Source organism: Coptis chinensis, chromosome 8 (genome assembly GCF_015680905.1).
Source record: "Coptis chinensis isolate HL-2020 chromosome 8, ASM1568090v1, whole genome shotgun sequence".
NCBI lineage: Eukaryota > Viridiplantae > Streptophyta > Magnoliopsida > Ranunculales > Ranunculaceae > Coptis > Coptis chinensis.
Genome location: NC_141463.1, coordinates 24,194,750 through 24,214,390, shown reverse-complemented (window position 1 = coordinate 24,214,390; position 19,641 = coordinate 24,194,750). Strand labels below are relative to the sequence as shown.

Below are 19,641 nucleotides of genomic sequence, written 5' to 3'. Positions count from 1 at the left end.
CAAGATTAAGGGCTAGAAAGCTAAGGTGCTCTCCCAGGCAGGGAGAGCAACCCTTATACAAGGTGTTGCCCAGGCAACCCCTTTGTATGCCATGTCTACTTACCTTCTTCCTATCTCTACATGTGACAAGATTGATAAAGCATGCAGAGATTTCTTCTGGAATGGGTCCTATAATTCTAATAGTATCCATACCATTGGGTGGGGATAGCTGTATAAACCTAAACAAGTGGGAGGTTTAGGGTTTCGCAAAGCTAGAGATATGAACATAGCAATGCTTGCTAAGTTACCTTGGAAGGCTGCTACTGACTTAGAGTCCTTGTGGACTAGAGTCTTTACCAATATTTACAATAAAAACTGGATTGGGGATGTGCTAAAACCTCCTGGAACAACATCCTACTTCTGGAAAGGAGTTCATAGGGTGTTTAACCTCATAAGTGGGGGGGGGGGGTCTTATTTGGGCTATTGGAAATGGCTTAACCACTTCAATACTTCATGATCCCTGGCTTTGTAAGGATGGTAGACCTATCACCCTCCAAGAACTGGGAGTTGACCACCCAGCTCTTGAAAAGGCTCATGTGGTTGATTTGTTCCTTCCCAATGGCAATGGGTGGGATATTGTAAAGCTAAATCATCTACTCCCACCTCTAATCAGCCAACAAATCCAAGAGGTGGTGGTGAGACCTATGGGGGCTCAAAAAGATAAGATGATCTGGTTTGGGGATGGTAAAGGGGATTTTACTGTGAAGACTATCTATAAGTTTTTAACCCAAAGGAGTTGGGAAGGGCAGTCCTCCAGTTTCAACCATAGAACCATCTCTAGATTATGGAAAACAAGTCTACCAGCCCATATACAACTGTTCCTCTGGAAAGTCTATAAAAGAGCCTTATCCATGGGGGATCTTCTTATGGAAAGAAATATGCATGGGGACTTTGCATGTCTTTTCTGTTGGAGCACCATAGAATCATATGTGCATCTTTTTTTTGGATGTGATTGGACCAGAAGTGCTTGGTTTGGTTCACAAATTGGGATTTATATACAGCTGGATAGTGGTAATACTATCAGATCTTGGCTGGATAAGTTTATGATGTGGTGCTCTAGTGGAGAGGAACACATCACCCAAGCTGGAGTATACAGCTGTGTTCTGCTTTATCATATCTGGGAAGCTCAAAATGAAGCAAAGTTTGAGCATAAGACCCCAAACAGGGCAAGGCTCCTGAGGAAAAGTTTTGTTGTCATAGAAAGCTGCTGCAATGCCTTCAGAGAAGCTCCTCCTAACCCTCCTTTTAACCCTCATCATATTAATGGTTTAAATAACTTATTTCCTGTAATTCCTAGAGATAGCATTCTGATAAGATTTGATGCTGCCTTCCACAGGGAGACTGGATGTGCAAGTGTTGGGTGTATGGCTTGGAATGATGTGGGTGATTTGGTTAGAGCAGTTGTTAGAGTGTTCAAAGCAAAAGGCCTTGGAGAGGCAGAGATGGTAGCGAGTGAAGTTGCTGGGTTACTGGCTTGCTATCTGGGAAAATATGAATATGTGATCCAAGGGGACTGTGAAGAGCTCATACAGTCGCTCAATGGGGGAGGGTGCAAATGGAATCTAAGTGGACTTCTTTTTGTTGTACAAAAACTTTTTCAGTATTTTAGAATTTGTAATGTTCAGTTGGGTGAGTCGGACTGTAAATGTGGATCAGGGCTGGGAATGGTACGGGATCAACTCAAACCCGACCCATATTCGAATTCATTTTTATCCGAATAGACCATATCCGAATCTAAATTATCCGACCCCAAATATCCGAAAACCTGAACTATTTTAACAAGATTCATATTTTGATGCCTAAAAATAATTTATATCTTACATTTATATATGAAAATCATTAAAATAATGTATTTTTTTGTGTGTTTTTAGTTGATATGGATATCCGAAATCCTACCCGAATCCAAATGGATCCGGATATGGTAAAGAGTTTTGAGTGAGAATCCGACCCGAACCCGCTCCATTTCCTGCCTTAATGTGGATGCTCACCAGTTACCTATGTCAGATCTACCAATGTGTCTGGTAGAGGCAAACTTTGTTCCGTTATGGCTTTAAGTTTATTATATGGAAGGGAAATTTTTATCGGAAAAAAAAGAAAGATGGATGATCTGTCAATGTCCATTGTTGAGAATTTGCTTAGAATAGTTAAGAATGCTTTGTGATGACTTTCGTTGTGCCATAAGCCTATAAGACTCATCATATCCTGTGAATTAGGAATTGAGATTTGAATATAATGGGAGACCAATTGGTTTCAGTGAAGGTGATATAGTTACCCAAAAAAAAAAATAGTGCAGGGATGTGCAATGCAAAGTTTATTTATTGGTGCATAGTTTTGTGTTGCATGTCAATGGAACAGTCCAACGTGATCTAGTAATTACGTTTCTTCTTTCCTTTAGGCATTAGGGAAGCTGATCCAACAAACATATTCACTGTTTTCCAGTGTTATATGTTAAGTTTCAGCTTAAATAAAACACAAAATTAAACAAGATGATACTTTCTATGACTTGGTCCCAAGGGAGTAAATATTCTCTATTGAACATTCGTCTTGAAAACTTGGAATCTCTAGACAAAATCTTTTAATTTATGGTATCCAAATAATACTGCACTAGATTGTTCCAACAATTGGTATCCAAAATCTTTTATTTCAAAGATTATAATGGAGGGAAGGGGGAATGGTCTGTGTAAGTAAGTGTGTAACCCTATTAACGTGTTTCAAAAAAACAACTGTGGAGCTCTTTCACAACCATGGATGAATCACGCAATAATATTATCAGTTTTTTAGATTTCCACCCCCAGCAACTTTGCCAATTAGACTTCCACCCCCAGTTCTTTCGTTATTAGACTTCCACTCCCAGTTCTTTTGTTATTAGACTTCCACCCCCAATTTCACAATTTCACAATATGACCAAGTCAGCTGTCATTGACTTGACTCCGTCCATTTGGTACATGTGTAATGTCAAATCTACCCCTCATGACATAAAATATCCAAAATACCCATTGACTATCACAATACCAAAATGGATCAAATATACACATGTCGCCATTGATCTTATGTATTTAATCGAACGACCAAGAATATTTGATAAGCATTGGATTTACAAAATTGCCATTTAAGTAAATGGTCCACCCCATGAAATGTGGTGCACATGTGTCGTGATCTTGGCGGTCATCAAAATTTAATCAAACAAATGTGATTTAATTAAATCAAACAAATGTGATTTAAAATGGATTGTCCATTCAAATTGATCCTATGGCTCCCTCATTGTCTTCCTCCTCTAACCCAAACATTTCTTGCACTGTCTCGTCCCCTCCAGCATCAATCCACTCAACACAAACACACACACACACACACTGTCCCGTCCCCTCCAGCATCAATCCACTCAACACAAACACACACACTGCCAATCGACTCAACCAGACCGACAGACATACACACATAGAGGGAGAGAGAGGGAGGAATTACGTCGATTTTTAATAGCTTCCGTCTCCTAACGCATTGAGTCCCATACATCAATGACTTTCTCATCAAATTACTACTCCACGTTAAGGTTTGTATGGGATTTAATAACTTGAAATTACTGCAATGTGTAACGAACATTCAATACTATGATTAAATCCAGAAAAGGAAGCAGCACAACTAATCATAATTACAAACAACTTAACTTTAAAGGAAGTAACACAAGTAATCATAATTGGAAGCAACTCAATTTTACTAATGCTGCAAATTTTCCAAATTAGATCAAAATCATGATGTCCCAGGAATAAAAACAAAAGTTTGCATAGAAAATTTTCAAATCAAATATGTCACAATTGAAGTTTCGCGTAATTGCTTGTCAAATATTCGTGGCCGTTCGATTAAATGCATATGATGGTGACATGTGTATCTTTGATCTATTTTGGTACTGTGAGAGTCAATGGGTATTTTGGACATTTTACGTGGTGAGGGGTAGATTTGACATTGAACATGCACCAAATAGACTAAGTCAAGTCAATGACAGCTGACTTGATCATGCTGTGAAATTAGGGGTGGAAGTCTAATAATATAAGAACTGGGAGTGGAAGTCTAATTAGCAAAGTTGTTAGGGGTGGAAATCTAAAAAACTGTAATATTATTCTCCAAGTCAGTTACCAAAACAAATATTTGTCTCGGAGTCACTTGCTAAGTTGCCAGATCACGTTGAATTGTGCCATTGACATGCAGCAGAAAACCGTCGTTCGAGTGAAATGTACTTAATCGAGTGTATCTATGATCTATCACAGTGACGATATGTAAAATTATTGGTCTTTTAGGATTATAATTATAACATGCTAATCATATAAATACTAAATCTAGATAAGATTATGTTATGTAAAAACATGTTTCTCAATAACTAAAATCAGATTTGGCTCAATATGCACAAATTAATTAAGAAAACAATAATAAATAGTGACGAAATCAGCATGATCATATCCTAGTATCCATGTTGTAACAGTTAGTTGAATGCTCAAAATCTTCACCATACCAAAATGGTCGGCATAAGAAAGGGGTTGCGGTATTGACACCCCATTTTAAGGGATTGGCACCCCTTTAGCAAAAAGTAGAACAATAATGGTTATTTCTTATATGTCCTTTTACACCCCCACATGCTCGATAGTTCTATGACATTGGGTTGCCGCGAGATCCTATATCCCACAGTAGACAGTTGCTGCGATATCGCACAATCCACGGCATCGAGTTGCTGCGAGATCTCATATCCCATGGCAGGTAGTTGCCGTGGAGGATTTTTTTGTATTTTTTTGTTTTTTTTTTCACTTCAAATTTTGCGTATTGAATACACACGACATATGAATACCTCATTTTCTTCTTTAGAGCTTTTTTATACACTCCAATAACAATACCAAAACCATGAAAAAAAAATGTACAATCGAGACATAATTTTGCTATCTCGCGACAAATATTTTCATATGTTATAAGAAAAAATTGTGATCAAATTAATGAAGAAGAGTTTTGATAATAGACACAAACAAAGACTCCATTTTAGTGAACACAACCATCTCGCGGCAACTAATTTTTTTTACGGTGGCTATTAAAAAAAAAATAAAACAGAAAAAGACCCACAACAACAACTTTCCGTATATGGGATCTTGCGGCAACCCGATGTCGTAGATTGTGCGATCTCGCGACAATTTTTTGTTGTAGGTGTTTTTTTATGTGATTAATGGAGGGTGCCAATACCTTGGAATTGGTCAAAGGGGTGGCAGTCCCATAAAGTGGGGTGTCAATACCGCGACTATTTGGGATTATAGATAAATAATAATTATACATGATTAATTATGTGTTTCCAAGTTTTGTACAATATCCATAGTCCAAATTCTTGAAATTTTTTTTTCTAAGTTTTTTTGTTATAATTTTGATGGCATATAGCCAGATACATATATAAATCTTTAAAAAAATAAATTAAAAAGACATAATATATGTTAGACTTTTCTTATTGTAGCTCAAATTCTTTTATTGGACTTTTTAATTGAAAGCTCATTATTCTTAATCAACTATTGGACTTAAAATTTCAAAAGCCCACAATCTCTATCTCTATCTCTACTATTTATAAACGGCGTGGGGCAAGTTCTTAGTCACCAGATCGTTAAGTGGGAGCGAAAGCGAGAGCAGGAGCGAGACCGCGAGAGCGCCTAACTTGAGAAGCTCCCACTTTGAGAGCATCTACAAAGCGCTTATTTATACTAATATTTATATTAATTAAACTACAAATAAAAGAGAGATATTATTAATTACTACTGATTTTTCCGTTGGTAATCTATAGTCCAATATAACTTATATGGTAAATAGAAAATACCAAAAGGAAAGAAATTAAGGAGAAGTAATAAAAACAACATTGATTTGACCAATAAATCCCACTGAAAACACAAGTATTTGTTTTAATTTCTTTGTTGGTTAATTGGCTGCCAAACTAGAAAACTAGTTTTACTCTTAAAAAAGTAACAAGTGCTATTTTGGGATAAGGAGTACGCTATAATTGTCCTTGTCTTCTTATTTGCCTTCACCAGTTCACATAACCCACGAATTTCAGTAACTGGTTTCACACTTTCACCTACCACATTACAACATTACAATGAAATTTGAGAACCCAATGTATTTCATTCAAATGAACATATCTCCTTTCTTCTAATTGGGTCTTGAAACTGTTGTGACCTATCCCCTTCTCCTTCTCCTCCTCTCCTATTCTATTTATAATCTCTCATCTCTCTTTTAGGCCATCCACGTGTCCCTCCATCTCTCGGTCCATGGATTGCCGCGTGGAGGGTTCCCGTACGACCCTAGGGTTTTTCCCGTGCTCCTGCTGGGCACGTGTCCTGATGGTACAATTCTAGGTCAGCTATCCCTTCCCGTCGCGGCTCTACACTGTCAGTCCTCGATTCTCAACCTTCATACTTGACTCCTATGTCCGCGGCCCTAATAGAATGCCCTTCACCCCACTGCATGTCCTCTTTCTGGATCCATCACCCGCCGGACCATTGGCCATCATAAATTGGGTAGCTACAATGCCCTCTCTCGAGTCCGCGAACCTCCTGAACGTTCGTGGGCACGAGAACTCAATTTGCCTGCTTTTTTCCTTTGGTTTCTGTTTCACGCTTTCTTATCATTGGCACATGATAAGCACCCAAAAGTGTATTATGAAACCCCATTGAGACATATAAATTTGGTTCATTATGTGTTTAATAATCATGAAATAAATATGTTTTCATACTTTTGCAGGTATTTGCAGTAAACATGGAAATATTGGTTAAACCTGAAATAAAGCACACGAGGAGCGGCGATATATGAATTCTCCCAAATCCACGTAGAAGCATCAAACTTCCAAAGCTCCTACCTCTCGAACCAGGACTCCGAATGCGACAAGAGAGCTGCTCAGACAATCAGGGCGATGGACTCTACGCATAGGCGGGAAGTTGTAAAACTGCCCAAAATACCGGACTGCCACTGGACTACACATGGACCCACTATGCGGGGCCACAAGATTGGATGAGTCATCAATCATGGAGCATGTCAAGACAAAGATAACAAATTATTGGTGCAAAGTTGACACCTTGCATATAATAAATTAGATTAGGTGTTAATAGTGAGAAAAAAAAGGCAAGGTGTCACTTTGTTTTAATGTGGTAGATAAAAATGAATCAATGTGGTTTGATAATTCACGTGGGAGAAAATGAGATTTCTCTCAAATGGAGAAGAAATTAGACAAGGGTGGGGGATACTCCATTTACTCCCTTGACTTATTTTCCTCACATGGCATTATTTTAGTTCCTTAGTGAAAATGAGAAGTTAGTTTTTGGTTATTATTAAAAAGCTTGTAATAGTTTTAATGGAGGAACACTTGTTCTTCTAGAAAATAATAGAAGTGAGTTTGGTTGTTGATCTCTCTCTCTCTCTCTCTTTCTCTTTTGTGTTTTTCTTAGTTCATAAATCCTTGTCCCAAGGATCATGAGCTAACTTCCCTTTTGGGGAGTTAATCTAACTCATGTGAGGGTAAACCAATTGTTGTTGGTTTGGTAGGTTTAGGAAGAATAACTAACTCTACATCCTACCCCAAAATGGTAGTTGGTGTAGAGTTTAGTTAGGAATCAAGCAATGAGCTTAGAGATAAGTCATTGTTTGGTTTCACTTGCTAGCATGTATGAGCTCTTTAGTGAGCCATGCATGCTAGGGATCAAATCTATTTTTCCATTAGGGACTTGTCTATGAGTCTAGGAAGAATCAAAACCTTTTTCAAATTAACACTAATGATAGTTTCACATGAGGAGGATTAACTCTCCACCTGCTCTTTCAAATTTCTATTTCGGTATTAAGTGAATATTTTCAACGTTAATGTTTTCTTAATGTTTATGAAGGAAGGAAAAATCTAGCATTTATATTATGACCTTACTCCTTAGTTTCCCTTAATTGTAAATTCCAATTTTTAGTTGTTCTAAGCTTTAGTTTAGTTCGAATCTTTATTCCAACTCTACGAAACGAAGATCGTGAGTAAGGAACCTTGATTGCTTTTACATCAATTTAGAGAGTTCAAAACTCTAAGTAGTAGTAAAGAGCATATATCAGCACACGTGTCCCACGCGTGCTTGGTTCGGATCACCTCGTTTCCTGCTCTTCCACGTGTCACGCATCCTCTGGTTCCCCTGACGGCTCCTTGGTTTTCGATCCCCTTCTTTTACCCTTTTACACCCTTCACATTTCAACTTCCACTCGCTTCCTCTCTCCTTCTCATTTATTCCTCACTCTTCTTCTTCTTTCTCACCAGACGCCATTTTTAAACTCCCTACTTTCTTTTTACACTACTCTCTCTTCTCTTTACATTCAACCCCTTCCCTTTTCTAGTTTTCTTCTCACTCTTCCTCTCTATATACTTTGCTTGTTCAAGTGTTTGCTCTTGCTGTTGGGTTGACGCATCAGGTTGGTAATCTTTCCTCTTCTCTTTTGCATTTCTTTTCGTGAACTGTTCATCTTCCTTAGCTCTCTCCCATGTTGGATTCCCAATCAGAGGATCCGACTTCCTCGCGGTCATATGCGGAGGAGTCTTCTCCTCCGTCTGATCCCACCGCGGCCCCCTCCACCACTGGGCGGCCTTTCAAACTTCCACCGCCTCCCCCACGCTCCCGTCGGCCTAACCTGGAAGCGATTAGGGTTGGCTATGGTATACCAGACGACATCCTCCTTGAGCACGTGCCCGACGTGACTCACTTCCCCCATTTGGTTCCCCCCAAACCTGGATGTCTCGTGGCCACGGTTGGTCAAATTGTCTCTAGCTTGCGACTACCGTTGTCTCTACTAGATGTCGAAGTATGTAACCACTTCAACATTCCCCCCTGCCAGGGTATAGGCAATTTTTGGCGTATCATGTATGCCGCCAACCATTACAACCTCCACCATGAGCCCCAAATAGTCCTCCGCGATATAATTTCTCACTACTATATACGCAAAAACACCAAAGACGTGAGCGTTGGATATCACTCCTTCTGTGTCCATCTCGGTAAACAGTCCTTCGTCCTCAAACTCACCTCATCGGACAAAACTTGGCACCATTACCCCCTGTACGTCTCCGGTAATTTCTTGTCCGCGGATGTTCCATCTGAAGTGACTCTCAACCATCTCACCTTCCTGCCTCGCGGTGAGTTCGATTTACTACATCTCTTTCTTATATCGATTATGCGGCGGACTCACTCCTTATCTTTATTTCTCAATTGCGCAGGTTGGAAGTCCGACTCGAAATCCCGCTTTTACACCGGTGTGAAGTCCGCAGTCTTTGAACAAATCCCAACCTGGGCTCTTCTCAAGCTGAAGTTCTCGGCATAGATCCTTCCCACGGAACCCCCTTGTTAACTGACCGGCCCGCTCTGCATACTTTGGGTAAATACTCTGCTCCATTCTATCGTCCACCGCCCCCCAAAGAACAAAAGCCTCGGCCTTCACCTCCTCCACCATCCGTGTCCCATCCTCCCAAAAGTAAGCCTCGCAGTCGCGGCTTCACTCGCAAAACCACCAAGTCTCAGGCCAAGGCTCGGGCTCTAGCGGAGATAGTGAGAAAATCTACTGCCCACCTTCCTTCTCCGTCCTGCCGATATACACCCCCTTCCTTCCGCTCCGTCGCTGACTGGGAAGATCAATATATTCCTCCAACTTCCCCTCCTGTCGACTCCCCGCCTTCCCCCATGGACATATCCAAGATTAAGCTATTCGACAGTGATTCTAATGATGAAGTAACTGAAGTTCCCAACTCCCAAGCTGTCCCGGCCCCCCGTCCAGCGGATCTCTCGTCTGAAGAGCCCCCACATAAGCGCAGTAGATCATCTCCTACCGCAAGACTTTCCGCGGCTCCTCACCCCTCTCCACAGCTGCAGCGCCCTGGCAAGGAAACTGCTCGATCTCTCCCAGGGTCCGCGGCTCCGGAAACTTTCCGCCCCACCTTCAAGGTGCCCGGCCGTTCCATCAATGTGGAGGACTCTGCTCTGGAGAACCCTGCTGTGGCCTCAGCCATGTTCTACGGCTCCCATCTCCCCTGCGACCTGGCTTATGCAGATACTGGGTCCTTTGAACAGCATCACACCTCCCTATATGCCGGCTGGGAGAAGGTATGTCCCTCTGTCCACACCTTCCACTCTCTGTTTTGCCCTTTATTTTGACTGCTTTTCTGTTGCTAGGTGAGCTTGTAAATGGCCTACATGATTCGCGGCCTCTTCTCTTCCCTGGGTACTGTGGAATCTTTAGAGAAGGAGGTCGGCGGCCCCAATGGACTAAGGGCCACATTGCACGCCGCCTTCAAATCCGATCACCGCAGACATGGACATGGCCAAACTTGGAGCTGAAGATGAACTAAGGACGGCCGAAGCTTCCCACCAGGCCTTCATGGACGGAGTGAATGACCGCTTAAGCAAGCAGCGGGAAGCCCTTATCCTCCAACACACCGAGAATATTGCCGCTCTCCTTCTGCAACACACTCAAGACATGGAGCAGCTGCGGATAAGCTTCAAAGCTCAAGCCGACAAGCGTGTGGCCAAGAAGCTCGCTGACGAGCATGCACATTTAATCAAAGAAGGCCGACTCCTCCCAGAAAAACCTCCCTCTCCCATGTCAGAAGATCCAGTCGTCACGTTCCTCATTGCCGCGGAACAGACTGTTTCTGAGTCAGTTGATGTTGCCCCTCTCGATCTGCTGCCTGAAGACCCTATTTGTGAAGACCCTGTTTGGGAGGCCACCTCCCCGGGCCCTGTCTCGAATGCTCTCGACCATGCACCTCTTGTTGAAGACTTGTTGCCGAACTTAGATTAGCCCCCATGTTGGCTATCTGTCATTTTACTAGTTGTCTTGTAACTAACTTTTCCGACTAAGTGTGCCATTGATATTATTTTTTCTTTCCCTTTTTTTTTTACTTGTGTGTTGGTTTGATTAGGAACTGTTTCACTCCTCCCCATTATATGTATGGTCTCTTGGCTTTAGTTACTATTTTGCCTGACATGCTGCTATTCATCCCTTTCTGTCTCTACTCTCTCCCTTTGTCAGTCTCTACCCTGGGGCCTTCTTTCTTCTTGCCCCCATGTGTGACCCACGCCTCTCACTCGTGAATATCTCATTTCACTTCGTAGTCACTCATAGACTTCGAGTTCCATCGGGGCAGCTCAACCTGCCGTGGACACGATTTAGGCAGTTTGTCTGCGGAGGGCTCATCCCTACCGCGGTCTCTCTTTTGGAGTGGCTTCGCCAATCGCTAGGCTTCTCTCTTTGCCCCCGGTGTAGCGTATGCCCTTCTTCCGCGACTCTAATTTGAGGTGGACCTCTCGTCCTTGGGCATCTCTTTCCCTCAAACCGTGTTTGGCCTGAATGTTACATTTATGCATAAGGGCGAAATTTACTTCTCAAAAGTGCCATTGTATTATATATTTACAAACAGCTCCAGTGTGTCTTTCTGGATTTTCATTACATTCAAGCATAGAACTTTTTTAACATTCTCACATTCCATGGTTTTTCTAGCACTTTTCCTTCCGCTGTTCGCAGCTTGTAAGTACCAGCTCCTCCTACGTGGACCACCGTATAGGGCCCCTCCCAGTTCGGTCTCAGCTTTTGTTATACTCTCTCTTGGTACTGCGCGTCACTCGTCGCAGCACGGCATCCCCTACTTTGAACTGTCGCGGCTTGACTCTCTTGTTATAACGTCTCTGAAGGCTACGGTGATATTCCTCTAGTCTGATTAGCGCCGCGTCTCTTCTCTCTTCTGCTAAAGTCATATCCACTGCCAGTATGCTCTCATTCAGTCCTGTTTCCACCGCTCTTGTCTGCGTTGTGGCTGCCACCATTTCCGAGGGAATCACAGCCTCGACTCCGTAAGCTAAAGAGAAGGGAGTTTCCCCGGTTGACGTTCGAGGCATTGTCCTGTATGCCCAGAGAACATGACTCAGTTCATCTGCCCACACGCCTTTCTTACCCTTTAACTTTCTTTTGAGATTGTTCATAATGGTCTTGTTGGAAGATTATGCCTGCCCGTTGCCTTCTGGATTGTATGGAGCTGAGAACCCCTGCTTCACCTTGTATGCTTGTAAGAACGCCTGCACTTTGGATCCGGTGAACTGGGCTCCATTGTCCGCTATGATAATATATGGCAACCCAAATCTATAGATGATATTCTCCTACAAGAACTTGATCACTTGGGCTTCCTTGACCTGTTGCAGGGCCACTGCCTCGATCCACTTGGTGAAATAATCTGTGGCCGCCAACATGAATCTCCTTTTGCCGATAGCCATGGGCAGCGGACCCACTATATCCATTGCGAAAGGCCACGGACTAGACACACTATGTAGTGGTTCCGCCGGCGCAAAGATCATCTGAGCAAACTTCTGGAACTTTTCACATCGCTTGGCGTAGTTCACGGCATCCCTCTTCATGTGTGGCCAAAAGTAGCCCTGCGTTATCAATCTGTGTGCTGTTGTTCTACCCGCTGAGTGACTTCCACAATCTCCCCCATGTAACTCCGCCAGCACCTCTAGGGCTAACTTCGGCCCGAGACACTTTAGCAAAGGCCCATTAAAATTCTTTCAATACAACTCTCCTTCTATTAGCAAGTACCTCCGAGAAGTCTGCTCCAATCTCTTTTTCTCCTTTTTATCTTCTACCACGTCCCCAGACAAAAAACTCTTGATGGGTTTAATCCAACCCCCCTCTTCCTCCTCCGCCTGACATATCTCAGCCCCTTCCTCTTCCATTTCCTCTGTACTAGGTTTCTCCAATCGCTTTACCCTTATAACTATCTCTTCAGACTCTGGGATTGCAGCAGCCACGTATGCTAGGGCATCGGCATGTCTGTTCTCGCCGCAACCAAAGTGTATGAACTTGATCTTTGCAAACCCGGCGACCCTCTTTTGTAGCACTTTCAAATATTTTACCATTTGCGGGCATCACGCGACAAACCCCCTATTTGCCTGGCACACTACCAAATTTGAGTCCGAATACACTGTCAGTTCTTTTACCCCCACATCCTCTGCCATTCTCATGCCCATTATTACCGCCTCATACTCTGTTTCATTATTGGATGCCGCGAACCCTAACTTCATGGTTAATTCCATTCTGTTGTTCTCCGGCGTGACCAACACCGCTCCTATCCCACTGCAAGCGTCTGTGGCTGACCCGTCGGCGAACACTCTCCACCCATTTCTTCAATCCCAGGGGTCCAGCCAGTCCTGTTCCCTAATCTTTTCCGGCTCCATGATCATCTCTTCTCCCCAGGTGGCATCCTCCGCTGGAAACTTTGCTAAGAATTTTGCCACCGCCTGTGCCTTCTCTGCTGTTCTGATATGATATTGTATCTCGTAATAACTCAACATTACTGCCCATTTCAGCATCCTCCCAGACTTTTCTGCTTTCAACGCTTGCTTTAAAGGCAGATTTGTCACCACCACTACAGAGTGTGCTTCAAAGTATGGTTTCAACTTCAAGGCAGAGAACACCAATGCCAAGGCATATTTTTCGACTCTGCTATACCGGGTCTCGGCCTCCAGCAGTGTTTTACTTTGGAAGTACACCGACTTTTCTAACTTTCCTACAATTTTTCTCCCTATTCCGGTCACGACAGCAGAGGAGCCTTACCTAAATAACTCTTCAACTCCTGGAACGCCTCCTCGCATTCCGCGGTCCATTCGAAATCCAGAGTGTTTCTGAGCAACCGATACAATGGCCTACACTTTTCCGATGGCTTTGAGATGAACTTATTCAAAGCCGCAACCTCTTTGACATCTTGAGGCGACGACATCTCTACTAGGGCTCTTATCTGCTCGGGATTGGCCTCTATTCCCCGGTAAGTAACTATGTATCCCAGAAACTTCCCCATAGTAATGCCGAACGTACACTTCTCTGGATTAAACTTTAAATTGTATGACCGCAGTATATTGAACGTCTCTTTCAAACCCTCTAAATGCTCTTCCTCCGACATGCTCTTCTCCACCATGTCATCTATGTAAATCTCAATCCCCCTTCGGATCTTGCTTTCAAACATTTTCTCCCCTAGCCGCTGAAATGTGGCCCCGGCGTTCTTCAATCCAAACGGCATTCTCGTATAACAATATGTACCGCCTTCCACCACGAAGGCTGCCTTCTCATGATCTGGCCCATACATGGCCACCTGGTTATATCCCATTGACGCGTCCATGAAGGAAAACACTTTAAACCATGCAGTTCTATCCACCAGCTCGTCTACTCTCAGCATGGGGTAGCTGTCCTTGGGACATTCTGAATTCACGTCAGTGAAGTCGACACACATATGTACCTTGCCATTCTTCTTAGGCACCACTACCACATTTGACAACCAGTTAGTAAACGACACCTCTCGTATTATACCTGCCTCTTTCAACCTCGCGATCCTCGCGAATTCCTTCGGCGTACTTCGGTCGAATTCCTCGAATCTTCTGTCTTACTGGCTTCGCATCTTCCCTCATATGTAACCTATGACACGCGAATTCTGGGTCTAATCCGGTGACTTCCTCAATCATCCATGCAAACACATCTTTATTGGCAGACAAAAACTGTACTAACTTAACCTTCCATTCCTCAGGCAAACTGGACCCCACTGATGTGAACTTTTCCTCGTCACCTTCCCCCAAATTCACTACCTCTATCTCATCCAAGGTCTTCGGTCCCTCTACTAACTCCGCCGACCCCTCCCCGACGGTGCACTGTAATTGCTATGCCTGCCTGTTCCTGGACCGCGAAGTCTCTTCCTCTAATCCACGGATCAACCTCTTCACTGTACTCTGGTGACTGTTTTTAGCTGACACCTGATCCCCGCGGACCTCATATACCCCGGTTGGGGTAGGGAATCGAATCACTTAGTAGTAGGTAGAGGGAACTGCTTTCATCTCATGAATCCACCTCCTTCCCAGGATGGCGTTGTATTGCGAGTTGGCATACACCACCTTGAATCTCGAGAACACCGTAACAGGTCCCGTGGTCACGGGGAGTAGAAGCTCCCCCAAAGGTTCCATCATGCTTCCGTTGAACCCATACAAATTTGTCGGTGAGGGTCTCAACTGCTTCCTTTATATCTTCATTTCTTCCATTGTCCCTCTAAACAGTAAATCTATGGAACTGCCGCAGTCCACTAACACCCTCTTTACCATGTACTTTCCCATAGCCACAGTGATCACCAGCGCGTCCTCATGCGGGGAATTGATGGCTTGAAGGTCCGCGTCAGTGAACATTATACTTCCCCTTCCATTCGCGGACCAGGAAGTCGCCCGCGAATGTCCTGCTGATTCATGTATCTGCTGTATGCTTGCCGCCCGCCGTATTCTATCTCGGTGTGCATTGTGACTCAATATCTCTCCACTGAAGATCACGTTGATCGTCCCCAATATCCTCCCCTGGTTCGGTGCTTGCTCTACCTTCTCTTCTTCTATTATAAATTCCTTCAACAACCCCTTCCCTATCATCCTCTGAATTAACCATCTTAAAGCATAGCAGCCGTCCGTCTCATGGTTGTGTATTTGATGATAGGCACAATAGGGTCTGCCTTGTACCTCCACTGGTTTGGTTCGTGGACCCTCATACCCCTGCAAATTCGGAATTAATGGTAGTATCTCGCTCAATGACTTGTTCACTGGCACTTGCTCTGCCTCGCGATAAGGCTTTTTGTCTCCACTCTCCCTCCTAGCCTCTTCTCTACTCCTCTCGGGCTGCGACGAATACCCTCGGTACCCACTGCCCCCTTTGTCCGAGGACTCATATCATCGACGCCCCTCACCTTTTTCCAGCGATAACACCGTCTTCCCTGGCCTTCTCACCTCTTTCTGCATGGTGTCTTCATACCTGATGTACTTCTCCACCCTCGGGTACAGATCCTGTAATGTTGCAATCTCATTCTTGGCTACCGATTCATGTACCCTTGTTCCCGGGCACAATCCTCTCTCGAAGACTATCACCGCCGTCCTTTCATCCAAATTCTCCACTTTCAAGGTCTCCGCTTTGAATCTACACAAGAAATCCCTTACCGATTCAGTGGACCTCTGCCTTACGTTGAACAAGGCCGCGATGTCCACCACATGCTTCTTTTGGTGTATAAAATGATCAATGAATGCCTGCTCCAACTCCTGAAAGTTATTAATACTCTTAGAAGGTAATCTGTAATACCAATCAGATGCTCCCCCTTTTAAGCTTGCCGGGAACATCATACATCTCAACCCGTCATACCGCGGCTCCTGCCACAACGACATCTGCTGCTGGAAATGATGAATGTGGTCAGAGGGGTCCCCAGTCCCATCGTACCTCTCAAACATTGGTTGTTTGAACCTCTTCGGTACCTCCGACTTCCAGATCGAGTCCACCAGTGGGTTGCGGTTTAACCCTACCACCACCTGACTCGCCGCACGTCCCATGCCGTTGGTCTGTTCCAGACTAGCCTTCAGATCGCTGGTGATTATTTCTCTGACTTGCTCCTTGGTGAGCCCTGCCACCGTCTGTTCTTCCGCATCTGTTCCCCCTTCCTCCTCTTTCTCTGCTCTCGACACCTCCCTTTCTGACTCCTCTATTGTCTCTTTCTCCCTCCTTAACCCCTCATTTTCTTCTCTCAACCTCGCTATCTCCTCATGCAACAACCTTGTTTTCTCCGCTTTTGACATTACTGTCTCTTCCCTACCTTGCTCCTCCCCTTCACTCCTGACTGATTCCACATCCATCTCGGCGACCGTCGTCTTTTTTGGTCGACCCACTCTTCTTTTTGTTGCCATCTCACTATTTTCCACTCTCTCTCCCCACAGACGGCGCCAAATGTTGTGACCTATCCCCTTCTCCTCCTCTTCTATTCTATTGATAATCTCTCATCTCTCTTTTAGGCCATCCATGTGTCCCTCCATCTCTCGGTCCATGGATTGCCGCGTGGAGGGTTCCCGTACGACCCTAGGGTTTTTCCCGTGCTCCTGCTGGGCACGTGTCCTGATGGTACAATTCCAGGTTAGCTATCGCTTCCCATCGCGGATCTACACTGTCAGTCCTTGGTTCTCAGCCTTCATACTTGACTCCTATGTCCGTGGCCCTAATAGAATGCCCTTCACCCCATTGCATGTCCTCTTTCTGGATCCATCACCCGCCGGACCATCGGCCATCATAAATTGGGTCGCTACAGAAACAGTTATTCTTTCTTCCATATTTCATTCATCTTCAATTGGATTCAAAATCTATATCTGTTTTCTTCAAAATTGCAAATGCTTTGTCCAAAAAATTAAAAGTGGGTTTTAATTTCCGGAGAAAACTTCCACAAAAGAATGATTGAAAACCCATCAACTGCTTTGCAAGTGTAAAAGCGGCAGTTAACACATCAGAGTGCGGTTTTGAAAATTGAGAGCGCAGTTTCAAATAATTGGGAGCGCGATTTAAACAAGCTTTTCATCGAAAATCGCCAAACCGAGCGGAGCTTTATACTAACCCCACGATTTGTGTGACTAAGGGCAAGTTAGCCCTGTGACCCCTGTCTATCGGTTCTAACCATCCACGTGTCTAAGTTAGCCGAATAAGTTGTCTATCGGTTCTAACCATCCCTATTTTTGCTCCACGTTTTTAGTCGTATATATCAGTAGTTCTACTTGTTCATTTCTCTCCAGTCTCCTCCACTAAACTAAAACAAAAAAAACAAAAATCTCCTTTTATGCTCAGCTTCCAAAATCTAAAATCTCCTATGCTTAGCTTCCATCTCTTTGGGTTTGACTTAGTTTCCTTGGTTTTTTCCCTTTTGGTCGACTTCAGTGTTGGACTCTTGGTAAAGGTGCTGAATTGGTGTTTTCACATGCACTTTCAGGGAAAAAAAACCCCGTGCTTCTTTTTAGTCAATTGATTTTCTTCTCAAGGTACCTTTAATTGTCTAAGGATCAAATTTGATAACCAAGGGTGCTGGATTCGTCAATCAAGGTAGCTTTAACTGTCTAAGGATCAAATTTGATAACCAAAGATGCTGGATTGGTGTAAATCAGATCAAATTTGATAACCGAAGGTGCTGGATTGGTGTAAATCAGATTTTGCTTATGCTCAAGGTACCTTTAATTGTGTAAGGATCAAATTTCATTCAGTTCCTTCTTCAACTACTGTTCAATCTCCTACACCATGTTTGTTCTTGATAACCGGCAGACCCAACTCACACAACAACAACAACGTCGTTGTAGTTATAGAAATCACATTGATAATATGACTACTGAACAGAGAATTGCACAACAAGAATATCACCACCTTCTTCTATGGAACATAAATTGCACTCCTTGGCGATCGAAAGAGCTTTTGATAATCTTGGACTTCAAAACCAAAACTACAAAACAGGTGTGTTATCTGTTGATACCTTAACAATCCATTTCTTCTTCTTTCATCAAATATGGACTTGATTTAATAGAAATAAGCAAAAATGGTTTACCAAAAAATAGACATATTTGCTATTTCAATTTGATACTTTGATTGTTAATGTGGTTGAAGCCTGAAGATATGCTTTGTTTATTTGATTTGTCTTAATCCTTTGATATGTTCTGTTATGCGCAACCTACTTGAGCATAACAAACGAAGTGGTTATGATGTTTGGTGTATGCTGAAATGGTAAATGACCTTAGTGGCTTAGTGCCTTGCTAATTCCATTTGCAAATCATGTTCTTCAGGACACACTGCACCTTCCACACATACATGGTAAGACCTTTTTGGCAATAAAAGACATCTAATGAAATACAATCTCGTTTGATTCTTATTAGTTGATACTTGATAATAACATATGTAAAGCCCCAGGCTAGACTTTAAGCTCGGTTTGTGTGTGTTTAACGTTTCTGTGAAAGCATAATGTCTTGCAAGAGTAGTGCCTTTAGATTCAAATGCAAGAGATACGGATGGTTTTTCAATTGAAAGCAAGTGGGACATGAGAGGGTGTGGACTAGATTTTTTTCTTATATCCTAAATCAGGTTTTTGTTCTCTTTTCATGTTTTTGTTTGTCAATATGTATATGTGTGTAAAATAGAGAATTGTATGCGAAAGTAAAGAATAACAGAGATTGTTTATTGTCTTGCTCTAACTAAAGAGAGACAAGATTTTCATTCTATATATACTGTACAAGACTTGCTCACTAAGGAGAATCACAATCAATATGGCAAGACTTCCTCACCAAGAATGTACATTAAGGAAAGACTTCCTGACCGAGAATCTATAGTTGGAAATTATACAATATAGAATACACATATATGTGGAAACTAAATATACAGGATATTCTAAGAATGTGTGTGCAACAAGTGCACAACAACTAATGATATAACTCTGTTGGTACGGTTCACCAAAATAGAGTCAATAAAGCCATGTTTAAACCAATAGATGTAAGGGTTTAGTTGTCCATCAAGTGGAAGTTCTATTTTGAATAATTTACAAATTACAATTACATGTATATGAATAGTTAAATATATTTTCCTATCCTCGGTATGTCGGGAAAATCTATTTAGATATTGATTATTGAATTTGATGAGCATGGAGCTGTTGTACTTTTTTTTTCATGAGAAAATCAGAAGAATGTCAAGATCTTATGCCATGTGTGTTTTATTTATCCAGGCTTAGAAAGTTGGATCGAG

General features: G+C 42.9%; 2 protein-coding genes across 2 annotated transcripts; one reads left to right on the top strand and one right to left on the bottom strand.

The window, feature by feature from the left end:
* The first annotated feature begins 890 nt into the window (after positions 1 to 890).
* On the top strand, positions 891 to 1,760 carry LOC147480693 (uncharacterized). Its single transcript, XM_086578721.1, has one exon. The coding sequence runs from the start codon at positions 891 to 893 to the stop codon at positions 1,758 to 1,760; it is 870 nt and encodes a 289-aa protein (XP_086434847.1).
* Positions 1,761 to 14,925: 13,165 nt separating this feature from the next.
* On the bottom strand, positions 14,926 to 16,739 carry LOC147480692 (uncharacterized). The gene is made up of 3 exons (XM_086578720.1): positions 15,874 to 16,739; positions 15,183 to 15,765; positions 14,926 to 15,132 (listed from the first exon to the last, which is right to left on the bottom strand). Exons 1-3 carry the CDS (start codon positions 16,737 to 16,739, stop codon positions 14,926 to 14,928), a joined length of 1,656 nt encoding a protein of 551 aa, XP_086434846.1.
* Between the last annotated feature and the right edge of the window lie 2,902 nt (positions 16,740 to 19,641).